The following is a 13332-nucleotide window of genomic DNA, read 5'->3' on the forward strand; positions in this document are numbered from 1 at the left end:
ATGCCATCTGATTTATCAACAGAGTTCAGGGGTTTTTTCAGGGTTTAAGCTATTTTAAGAGCTTCCAGATTTAGGTAACTCATTCTGCATCTAAACGATAAAAGCAAGCTGATTATTTGGCTCTCTAGCCAAATACTGGTGTATTGGCTGGTGTAGCATAGAGATGAAAAGAACAGTGATTTGCTACAACGTAGTATGGTTCCAAAACCAAATGCCCACAGGATTTTTCCAGGAGCAATTATGTCTACCCCTATTACCAGTCCTAGGTGAATACACTCTATGTGTAGATGGATCTCTGCTGCAGGACCTTGTTAATAAATTACAAGTGATGCTTTCTTGATGGCTTCCATCCTTAGTTTCACTAAGGGAGAGACTGCTTTAAACTCATCTGTGGTGCATCTGTGTGTAAATCACAAGGTTTCTAAGAACAGATGCAAGATAACTGAAATGCTAGCAAGACACAATCAGCAGAATTTCTCAACTGTTCTTGGTCTTGAAAACTTTGTCAAATTATTTATTTGGGTTTAATACATCCCCTTCTCAAAGGCCTAAATTTTGTTTAACACTGTCTGCTTGTTCATTAAACAAAACTGCCAGAGACTTAAAAAGCTATTTGGAATGATTTTGAAGAAAAGCTTCCTATACAAAACCAATAATCAGATTTCTTTGCAAGTTAGACCCAAGAACATGGAAAACACTTTGTAGTGTAAGAAAAATAATGAAATTTTAGTTTAATCTATGACTATTGTTAAATTCAAGCATAGGTTCAATAAAAAGTGGACACATGACAGCTAGTTCTACACTTAATTTCTATACTGTTCTGTATATGTAAATTCTAACCATTTCAGAATTATTGTTTTAAAGAAATGTAATCCTTTCTTATCCAGTTTAGCCTTGCTTTTGTACTCAAGGAAGGTTCTCAATCTATGAGATCTGTACTCCATTTCTAAATCCGTCACTTATTAGACTCTCCAATAAGAGATATACAGTTAAAGGACAGAGTACAACACAGAAGCAAAGAGAATGTATTTCTGTATCTTTAAATGTGCATCTCTAAAACCTCTACCTATAGGAAGAAAAGTAAATTAAAAATCAGAATTTATTGATGTTCTTTTGAGATGCCTACCTAGTCACACAGAGGAACCTGAGTTTTCTATGTGTATCTTTGAAAAAAGCTCATTAATTTTTTTATCCTCATTTCCAGAGAGGGCTGAAAAAGTCACTAGTAGGTGTAATACTCTCCAAGCTCCTTTGGACCAATAACTGATGATGAATGTACTATGTGGTGTAAATACTGGGGACTGTATCAACACAGTACACATTTCTCATACCCATTAACTGTTATGAGAACAGTAAACACACGCTTTGTCTCCTCATTCAAGTGACCTGTCATATTTTGCCCAATAGATTTAACTCCTAGGCAGCTGCCTTCTAATCTCAGCACAGATTTTGTCTTCTCTGATTCCACAGGTATGTAGGCAAATCTGAAATATATCCATAAAATAAAACTGAAAATTACATGCAGAAAACAACAGTGGCAAAGAAAAGGCTATCAAAAGACATTCTAGCCAACAGAACAGAAACTCTCAGCACATGTACTGTTGTCCAAAATGAAGCAATTCCTTATCTAAACTGTTAGAAGCTTGCTTAGTTTATACTGTCTGACCTTTTCTTCTCTCTGCTTAAAAAATGAAAAGTCCTGAAGAGAGTCTGAATTGCTTCCTGTTATCAGCATAAAAGGACAGGACTCTGCAAATATCTAAAATATCTAACGACTGAAGTCCTTCCTCATTTTTGTGTTGGCATGTCAGAGGGAAAAATATCCATAGATGAATAGCAGAATTTGAATTAAAGTCCAAGATAATCTAGGGGATAAATTTTGCATGCGATTTCAAAAGACATCTTTTGGGATATTATGCACTGTGACTCAGCCATCCTGGTTTGCCATTCTAAAAATCTTCTGGGTAATGTTGCAAGTGAAAATGCCTAAGGCATACAAGATACCACCAGAGCCTGCAGTGCTTCAAAGAGGGGATGATCCAAACCACAAATGTTGCTGTTGCGCAATCTAATGCTGAGGACGAAACCAATTCATGGTCTTGTGTGAGCTGGCTTTGGAATCAACGTGTGAGATGAAACCTGTGGTCTTGCTTCTGCAAGTCTATCAAAAGTATTAGATGAATCATTAAAAATTGCATTCCTAAATATTCTTCTAGAACACTACTGGAAATATTGTCTATGAGACACAACATTTTTATATCAATGGAGTTATCAAATTAACATTTCTGGGATCCTCTGTTAAAACAGCACAGGTTCTTTATGCTGAGAATTTTCTTCTCATTTTTAGCAACAGGTCATTCAATCAGGCAGAGTGGCACCATCCGTTTTTCATTTAAATAAAAAGTATCCACTTTTTTTTTTTTAACATTTGGGAACATAAAAATTGTTCAAAGCAAACTGAGCAGCTCTAAAAAAACAAGAAAAAGAAAATGAGCGTTCTCTGTTTGCAATGATACAGTTTTCAGTCACTGAATCCTACAATCACTATGAAAAAGCTTCAGTTGAAATAAAAAGATGTTATTTTCAGTATGCTTAATGAATATTAGTTACCTGCATACACCATCTCCCAAAAAGCATTTAAACCCCAAACCTACGGCTTTTAGAAAAGTGCTTTTGTGCTTTCTCAGTTCTATATCCTCTGAAAAAACAACTGCCAATAAGGAACAAAATAATTGTCAATATTTCTGTTGAAAACATGGGCTTTCTGTAGTTTTTATAGATCTTGCCAGACCTTCTCTGTTTAATTTGGTTTTGAAAGTTCAAAAAGGAAAAAATACTCACGAAAAATATAATGATTTAGAATTAAATAGCTATTACTTATTTATACCTTTCATAAAAAGCATTTTCCCATGCCTTACTTTCTCTCCTTAACTAGACACCAACCTAGCAATTTTTCCTTTTAATGAGCTTTTCTCAAAAAAGAAGCTCTAAGTTTTACTGGTAGAAAAAAAGCACTATGTAAGAGAATCATAACTACACAGTATTGAATAGAATGATTATAAGTGACTGTCCATTTTCTGCTATGAATCATAACAAATTCTGGTCATTAACTGAGGTCATCTGGATATCCAGATATAGGCTGCCAAAGGCCCACCAGCTCACAGTATCACAAAAAGAAGGTATCTTCTCATATTGTTGAATCAGAGCAGACTAGCAAACCAGTAACATGATATGGCTTTGAAAAGGAAAAACCAGTTTTAGTTCTAACTCTAGCAGAACTAAATACACAGAACAATAGAATAGCCCAGGTTGAAAGAGACCTCAAAAGACCACCTCGTGCAAGCTTTCTTGGGAAACGGAGACTAGATGAGAAATAAAATGTGATGCTGATGTACAAAGAAAACTCACATTCCATCTACAATCCTAGCCATGTCCTTTCAAGAAAGGTTACATCACATTGATACAAGTTGAGAAAAAGCCTCTAAAATGATCAAGGCAATAAATAATTATTTAAATGGCAAGAGAATAAGAACTTTGTTTATATTGTAAAAAACATGTGGATTAATTTCTAAGTAGTTCTGTTCTCAATTAATATAACTACTAGTGCAGTAAAATACTGGCTAAGACTCAATAGTTACAGACACTGTTCTAGTGTTGATAACCATATTTCTGACACCATGTCCCTATGAAAATTAAGCCTTAGATGCTTCTCCTCAGAATTTTTTCTCTTCTGTCAGTCACAATGATGCCAGAGTAATGAGTGCTTGTTGATACACTATAACCAGCATCTACCATCCTTGAAGACTATCCCGTTTAAAACCGAGACAGCTAAGTTGCACATCCCACATTTTTCATCAGTCTACTCAGTTATTTGAAAACTACCATGTAAATAAACACACTGCAATAGACTATTAAGCAAATTAAAGCTTAATACATTATTTATGGCTTTGAGGATTTAGTTGACTAATATTTCAAACAGACTTGGCTAGATTTAGTCTTTCCTCAGATCTAACACTAAGATCATCCTATTCTCATTTAGGTTAACAGTAGAATGTTAAGGTCACTACTACTGAAACCAGTTTTGGAAAGAATTCCCCCTTTGCCTTTGTTTCTCAGATCTTTTATCATTGTTTTACAAACATATAAAGCTTTTGTTTTTTTCTCAACCTGTCATTACCCTAAAGTGATACAGTCTGACATCAATATCTACACTAAACCACCCAATCAACATTTTGGATTCTATCAAAAGAAGGCAAGTTGAACCACAGCTGTAAACATCAGTAACAATTACTAGAAATATTTTCATATTAAAGCTCAAATAAAAAAGTGCAGCTACCAGAGAATTTGCTAATTTTCAGTGAGTCACTCGTCATAACTGATACTCACTGCTTATGAGAATTAGACCGAAAATCTGGATTATGAATCTTTTTCTGACAATATCATCCTGAACAATTTACTAATGCAATGGTTTTTAATTTACTGTGCAAGTTTTGAAAACATATATGCTAAGATAAGAAATTAATAAAAAGGATATTAGTAAGGAAAATCTGCATACCAGAGCTGCCATGGCCCAGCCAGTTTTGTTATAGATGAACTCTAGATTATTTCTTCGCAGATATAACAAGCCACCAACAAGAGATACCAGAAGAGCCAGTGCAATAGTACCAGAATAGTTAGGAGGCCTGAACACTCTAATCTGGAAGGAAAAATGCAAATATAGATTTTAATAAATGCTTACATACAGATCATCTTCCATATAAACATAATGGAGCACCTGAAATCTGGTTTCAGAGTCAGCAAGACTAATCCCTAAATACACTTAAATAAGAAAAAATAGTACTTTAATAGGCACATATTATGAAAAACGTTCATTCTTAATTTTGAACTGTGCAACCTGAAACATTATTTTTGCAACAGATTTTCAGGTTGTGTCTGAATTAAAAGCAGCTACCTTTGGATCTAAGTGTTTTGTATCCAGTTTTGCAAAGCACATTTAATTTATTAACAACTATTTATTACTGCTTGTTTTTATCCGGAATAAGACTACATAAAATTTAACAAAGCGAGAATGGATTATAATCTGCACATTGTAGAAGTTTTTACAAGTACCAAGAATGTTATTTTTTTAATGTGTTGTAGAACCTTCACTTGACAAAAAAAGTCATTTAGGAAAGATGGAATTTATCATCAGCCTGTCTCAAACCACAAAGATACATTTGCCATCAGCTTTTAAAACTGTCGAAAGACTTACATGAACATCTGTTCTGTCAGCTATCCATTTAGCTAGCTGTTCAGCTGCAAATCCGATTCTCTGCAGGTCAAACGTGTCAGCTCTCTTGGGTTTACCTTTTGGAGGAAAATGCATGAAAGTCGGAGCAGAGTTCATATTCAGCTACAAAACCAGGAAAACAGCAGGAAAAAAATCAGTAACTATTGTCAAAATACACCACCACAATACCATCAATAACACAAATGTAATTAGCATAAAAATATTACTTGCCTCCATACATTACATTTTTTAAAACATCCTCATATATAGTCCTCCAAAAAGAGTGCTCAAAATATTCCTTCCAGTAGATTCTTCAGGATGTTTAAGTATTCAGAGTATTCCACCCACAAGCTTTTCTATGTAAGGGTATCTTATGCTTTAAAGTTCTCACACACTGCATGACCTTTCCTGTAACTGGTAAAACAGAGACCCTGCATCCAACCAATCTATTAAAGTATATTAGGTTATCATTCTAAGGGAGCAAAGTAGCTTGACATAGTTTGCACTGGCTACAGGAGACTAACCACTAGTGACTAGCCTTTTTTTTAATCTTTTTTATCTTTAGCTGGATAACTAGCTTAAAATACATAACTTGCCCTAGAAATTACTGTTAATTCATGTATTGATGTCACTGGAACTATTCACAGTATATAAAAAAATCCTCAAGAGTGACAAAGAAATAGATCTACATATACATTGAAATTTTGACTTTGACTTTGCAATGTGGTATAGGAAAATTTAATTTCACTATATGAGATTCCTCCATACTCAGGCCATCTCACAAATTATGCAATAAAACACCTGAAAAAATGAAAATTAATGTAATACTTAAAGGTGATGCAGTATGGAGCTCTTTAAATAAAAAAGTAAGCTTGTTTGTTTCATTCCTTAAAAATGAATTTCATATAACGTCAGCAAAACTTTATATTGAATCAAGTACAGAACTGAATTTATCAATAGAAATTACTAACTATTAAAATGTTTTCCATCTAAGCAAAAAAAATAGCCCTCTTCTTTACTGAAGTGACTTGGAAATCAATTTTTTTCCAAAAAAGGCTGACACATGATGTGAAATAGTTAAATAAAATATTTTATAAGATAAAGAAACATTTGGACATTGTATAGAGTTTAGAGAAAGATGATCTGGAACTGTTTTATCATTTCTCCATAAACATGGCAAAAGCTGAAAAAATCAAAACCTCTACTTTTGGGATAGTGTACTTTTGGGGTGTTTTTGCAATGGCATCAGTATTACATGACTTTGCACACATAAATGTGAAGTCAGAACTGCATTTCCCTCAAATCCACCTAAAAACAGTCATTAGTATAACTTAGTCTTAACACTCTGTGTCCTCAAAAAACCTCTTACATGTTTATGCTTAATTTTGTCTAAAGGTAAACATGACTTTAAATACATGCCATTTGAAATAAACTGAATTTTTGCCCCGTTACACAAGGAATAAGTTGAACTGGACTCTTCTAATGTGTTGATTGGCTTAAGGCAAGATCAAACAAAATATTTTGGATTATTATAACTATGCAGGTTACAATAACACAAATTTTTATAAAGTCTTTAATTTTTACAGCAAAAAAATCTTTAATTTTTAAAGCAAAATCTTAAGTCACTAATAGCCATTCTTTACACAATGCATTCTAATATTTCAATTGGAAGTAAAAATATTTATTAAACACACTAATTTAACTTTTTAAAATAAGTATTTTAAAAATACAATTGCTTAGAAAAAAAGGCTGCATATATATATATATATATATAATGCAATCTATAAACAAACATTATAAACTACACTTGGAAAATACTGCAAGTGGTTACTAGTAGAGTTTGTCTTCACTGATGTCACAGAAACTGGTGTGGTTTTAACTAGGAGGAAATTGTATACAAAACAGAGGTACACAGAGGTACACACCTCCATACAGAAAATAATTTATCTTGTGTCATTTGAAAAACTGACATGGAGTTCTAAAAATTAACAATGCTTTACAGTATTCAACATTTACCTGCTGAAAAACATCTGCTCCTTCATCATAATCCACTATTGTGAAAAACAGTTTGTTTGAAAAAGCAGATGAATAGCGCCATGAATTAGCCAGCACTTGATATTCCTCATTAGCTTGCCTGTTAAGGAGAAGAAACAAATGTACATCCACATGCCATTCACTTGCAAAAAATATTCTACAATCAGCTGCAATGGTTAGATAAATCGCATTTGCAGTACCATTCTCAACATCCATACTATCAATTTAAAAGTTTCAGCTTATTTTTGCAACTTTTTGTTTCTAACTTGTCATCTCCAAAATTAGAAATGTGTAAAGTTAAACTATACAAGAGAAATCCCAAAATGATATTAAGAAGAAGTAATGTTTTCCATATTTAAAAGTCTCAATAAATGGGACTGGTCTTAGTGGCAAGTGTCAAATAAATCTGCTAACAAATCCATGCAAGGATATGTTTATGTGGCCCTTGAGCGTGCTATCAGGATATACTTGCTAGAAACAGCTACACATAAGGAATTCTGAAACCAGGGGACAAATAACACAGAACTGTGAAAGCAGTATGTTCCTAAAATAGCAGAGCTAAAAGAGAGCTGAAGAAACTGCTAAGCACTCGGGAAATGATCCTAACTGAATAAACAGTAGGCTTGTAAGCAGCATAACAAACTCCAGATTACTTCTCTAAAAGTTGTTTTAAATGTGGTAATTTTGTAAAACACGTAAGTAAGCTTTCCTATCATCACTAGAAGGTGATGTGCTGCTAAATAGCCTCCTAAACAAAAAAACAAAACAACAAACAAAAACCAACCAACCAAAAAACCCAACAAAAAACCCAACAAAGAGAACACAAACCAAAACAAACAACTTTGCCCTGACTGCACCAAGAGGAAGGCAAAGAATAAAGGAATTCCAGGTGAGTAATACCAGCAGAGACACCCTCTAAAACCATAAAAACACAGGTTCTTCCACAGGACAAATCTATACCAACAAAAATTCAGGGGGAAAAAAAACCAAAATGAAAGAATGCTCACAGTACTGTCTGATTTAGACAGACTCCTTTGCTAATTTCCACTTTACTGTTTAATTACATCTACTGTAGAGTCCAAACTACAGTTTTACCACTTGACAACTCATTTTTGCGTATGGTAAGATACAGAACTGAAGCTTTTCTCAAAACAGTGTTTCTAGAAAAACAGTTCTATGTGTTTCATGGTGCAGAACATTATTTAGAAGTTGTAAATGCAAAAATTTGTTTGTTGCAAGAGAAACTCTGCACTAAACATATGTAAGAGAAAGAAGGGGAAAAGCATTACAAGATCACAGATACCATAAGACTTTCCCCATTTCTTCATATCTGAGATCAACCTTAGACATGAAACATATTACATACAAACTCCAGCACAGCTGTGTAGTATAAAGAAATCCACTGTACATGAAAAAATATATCATATAACTCCAAGACTTAAAATGAAAATTTATCATCTCTTTCTCCCAGAAAGAATTAAATAATAACATGAAGCACAACAAAATTCAACTTTCGCCCTCATTACCTGACTCGGTAAGATTTGCTACCTAACACCCTTACTCAATGTGCAGTTTGCAATCAAAAAAAAAAAAAGCAATTTAGGCATTAGATTGGTTATTTCTAGAAACAGATATTATCACTAAGCAGACTAACATATTCATTGCCATCCTGAAGAGGGCAGTCAGACAACATCAAAGGAATACTGTAAAATCTTAAGCAGTATCTGTAGTGCACTCTTCTGTTAAACCTGCTATATTAAAGCTGAACCATTTTTATTACAAGACGAAACAAGACGAAACTCAGTTCATCTTGATGCCATCATTATTCTTTATCTACCTTTCACTTGTGATGAAACAGTATTTCTGGGAAATTCAGATACTCCACTTACGGCGCCACTATTTGAGAGGACTCTTGTTCCCATTGATCTCCATGCATTTTGCATCTTCGAACTATTTTGAATTAATGGGTACTATTTCAAGTATTATTTTGCAAAAGGCTGCATTTTTTGTAACAGACTTAAAGCACAATTTCAACCACACACTGAAAATATCAAACCATTCTATGATGCACCCTCATAGAAGCCCTTGAAGGGTGTGGAGAAGAGTAAAGCAAGGAGCAGCAGGAATACAAAGTTAAAGGATTACCACACACAGAACTGAAGATCATCCTACACTCCACTATATCATTTCCAATTGATTAATTTCTGATAGAATAAAATTAGTAACTTTTTGTAGCACTGATTCATTCATTTTTAGACACATTAACAGTAAAAAGCATAAGCACTTGACTGAAAAAATTCAGTCTTCAATTAACAACAGACAATATCAACTGTCAACTTTTTATCTACATATCTCTATAGTTAGTTCATACCCATTCTATCAGCTTGTTTCTAGGAAGTAATGTTAATTATACCAAATTACTAGAATAATCATGTGAAAATCTGTAAAGGCATAAAAGCAAAGAACTACACCTGGTCTGAACTCAACAGAATAACATAATGTTAGCATTGCTCATTTGCTTGACAAGATTTTTTGATAGATGGAGAAGATTTGAATGTTATTGCTGCTATAGCCACCTCTTTAGAATACAGCAACACAGGAGCTAGCAACAACAACAGTAATACTGACCAGCTGCCAGAAAATAGTGGCCAGATCAAAAGGGAATGCTACGATTAGATTTACTCAGAAAATTCAATATACTGGAAAGTAAGCTGCTAAGCAAATGCTCTACAGCAATTCTTCCATGACGCAAGAGGAGCTCATGAAATATTAAAAGTTTTATTTAAAAAGATTAATTATGTGGGTGTCTATGGCAGCTAATCAGATTTGTATAACTTGAGCTATATTTAATGAGATTAATTTTATTCTATTGGTCTGACATTATAGCAAGGAAAACACAAACTGAGTATTAGGAAAAGAATAAAAGAGTGTGGAATTATTTGAGAAAGAAAGCAGTAAAGCATTATTTTCTGGCACACTATGTACAATACTCACAAATGTACAGTTGGCACAAAATGTACTACCAGGTTATTACACATTCTTATCCATCTGTTTAAAGTAAACTGTGATCAGTGCTGCAATTTACTTCCAAAACAACTTTTAGATTTTATTTGGAACAGTGTTCCCCAAAACTAAAGGAACAGGGGGCTAAATGGATATCTTGACATCTTCTCAGTGTCAAGAAGACAATAAATTCAGAATATTTATTTGATTTTGTTTAGGGTGACTCATAATGTCTCGATGAACAGCACTGAAATCTACAAATGTGCCCAAAAAATTCACTAAACACAACAGAGAGTACAAACACTCATTGAAAACCACACAGGTTTTGCAATCTAGGTATCTATAAAAGGGGAAAGCAAGCTAAAATCCATGCTATTCTATTTACAGCATCCCAAGAAATTTTCAATATTCTGCAGATGAAAAGAAGCTACGAGGTCCTCTTTTGTAGAAGTTGCAAAGTAAAAAAATAAAAAATCATGATCATAGAAAGAATAAAGAGTCTCTTATGATCCAAGCATAAAATTACTGCCTTGTTAAGCAGGACTCATCAATACTTCCATCAAGGTCCTGAAGTGCACAGGAAAATAACTGCAGAACTTTCAACAGCTCCTTCCAAATTTTCTATTCCTTCATTGAACAGAAGTTCAAATGACGATTCCCTTTCACTACATTTAAGAGACCTGTTAATGATTTTCTCACTACCTGCTCTTGATCAGCCAGCAAAAAACCTGAAAGTCAGAGGATCCTGTTTCTTCTTTCTGATGATGCTCCTTGACTGTCACAATTCTTTTTGCTGTTGACCTACTCTTGGATTGGCTACTTGAAAATATATCTCTTTTCTGAGATTTTTTTTTAAGCAAGGAAACGAACAAAATTCCTCTTTTTTCAGGATTGAAAAAATCTCCTCTTGGAGGCCTCATTGATAGGGTAGATCTTAATAAAAGTATTTGGAATCTCTTCTCACTTATTTTGCCATTTCCTTCCATGCACAGTCAACAGAAGAAGTTACATTCACAGCCCTTTACAAAACAACACACTACAACATTAAGCTCAAAACTTAAAAATACACAAACTGTATGTTGAATTATAAATTACCATTTAGATAATCCTGCAAGAAGAAACAGCTTCAAAAAGAGTTAACACTGAGCTCATTCTGCAGCATGTTTTCTGCAGTAACTATGAGCTTGTTCCAAAAGATGCTATTAATAATTTTTAACAGAGTTCAGTCTTGTCACTAAAATGAAACCAAAGTACTCTTTAGAAAACATGTGTCATACCTGAAGAATTGACCTATATCCCTGATGTCTTACATATATTTTTTTCTATATATGTACATGTATATTTATATACACACGTATTTATACACACACAACTTCAGCTAATCAGTGTTCATTTCAATATAACAAAATTTCTGGTGCTTTTAAAAATGCAATAGTCTTGTCAACATAGGGATGAAGAAAATTACTGGCTACCCAAACTACTCTGTATCACCAGCCACTTCTGTCTTTCTTCTTCATAAATCCTCTTTGCACACAGTCTTTGCAAAAGTGTGTTTTCCAAGAATCTGAAAGCAGATTTGTTACTTCCACTGTAAAATACTAATAAACATCATCCAGGACTGAAACAACACAGTTTTCAGCTTGTGCAGTTTACAAGTTTGTCCTCACAAGTGGTTATCTGCAACTGTTATAGTCTTCCTCTGTTGCATTTCCCCATTTTTCTCCTGATCATTTATGATGGTAATTTTAGGCTTCAGTCTTGATTTGCAATGATTCAAACAGGCTCAGTTACCTCTTTAAAGAAAACACTTGAGAATTTACAGGCATAAACAAGCATAGTACAAAGTACGCAAAACAAAATCTGTTTGTTTCAAGTAGCTGTAAATTCACAGAGAGATGCATACATCTAATTTACATGTTTTAACCATCATCTTGTAACAAACTAGTGGCAGAGGTCAGAGTATAGAGCCTATCCACTGAAACTCAGCATCTTTAGCCTCTGACAGTGCTCTCATCTTTTCAAGGAACACTAAGAAAAAAATCAACACAAAATAAATAAAATTTTGTTGATGGACTTCAGCTGTTGGGGAAAAGCTCAAGTGACCATTCCTCTGACCCAGATATCCCTTGCTAAATAAAAATACCCCAGCAATGTATTTGAAAAATGAACCAGACAAAAATGTGAACTGTTTGGTAACAAACAAAACACCTCTCGTATGCACCTGTATTCAAAGCAGAGATGGCTGCTTCTGCCAGTCAGGTAAGAGAAGCAGAGCTTAAAAAGTAAACTAAAAGACCCCATATCGTGTGTTTATGGAGTGGTCAGATGGTACAGCAACAAAAGAAAAAAAAGAAGGAGTTAATTATAACAATGGAGGATGCAGAGCAGCAGTCAGCATCATCAGGCTTGAGCTAAAGCCCTTTTGCAGCTGAAAATCAAAATACTAATAAACAAGTAAAGCAGGGGGGTCACTGAATTCTGGCTGGTAAAAAGGTGCTGATCATTTTAGAAAAATGTGGTTATAATAAAATGAGGGAGCAGATTGTGAGACGCAGGAAGATAAAAGGCACAGAAGCTGGCAGCAAATTTTCACCCAAAAATGCTTTCAGGTTCATCCAGTAGTTACCATTTGGCTGTATGCAATACAAAGTACAGGCTGAGAAACAGTCCCTTCATGTCTGTGATGATATTCCTATTGGAGTGAACATTTTTTTTGACCTTACATACATAAATAATTTTTTTCAGTAGTGTTACTCTGGGTAACAGAGATAAACTATCTAGTTGAGTGAAGACCTAGGTACAAAGAGAAAAAGGAAGCTGGTCTTACATCCTGAGGAATCACTATCTAGAGTGAGATTATTTCTGACTGCTTATCCAAACTGACTAATCATCACAGTGTAACAAGGCCCTTTGAGTATCTGCATCCAATGCGCTGTTGAAGACTATATGCACCAAAAATAGCAGTAACAGATAAATCAATTAAAACTAAACAAATCTAATTTCCTGAAACAAGAACAGTTTAATAA

The 13332-nt window shown here is 34.1% G+C and overlaps 1 protein-coding gene across 2 annotated transcripts in view; it reads right to left on the reverse strand.

The window, feature by feature from the left end:
• TUSC3 (tumor suppressor candidate 3) overlaps positions 1 to 13332 on the reverse strand; it is a 113880-nt gene that overhangs the window by 59814 nt on the left and 40734 nt on the right. For both annotated transcript variants that reach the window (XM_069014006.1, XM_069014007.1), the window contains exons 3-5: positions 7286 to 7403; positions 5252 to 5392; positions 4556 to 4696 (exon numbers count right to left, since the gene is read on the reverse strand). In XM_069014006.1, coding sequence (XP_068870107.1) covers positions 4556 to 4696; positions 5252 to 5392; positions 7286 to 7403 — 400 coding nt within the window. The remainder of the gene's footprint in view (positions 1 to 4555; positions 4697 to 5251; positions 5393 to 7285; positions 7404 to 13332) is intronic.

Source organism: Aphelocoma coerulescens, chromosome 4 (assembly GCF_041296385.1).
Source record: "Aphelocoma coerulescens isolate FSJ_1873_10779 chromosome 4, UR_Acoe_1.0, whole genome shotgun sequence".
NCBI lineage: Eukaryota > Metazoa > Chordata > Aves > Passeriformes > Corvidae > Aphelocoma > Aphelocoma coerulescens.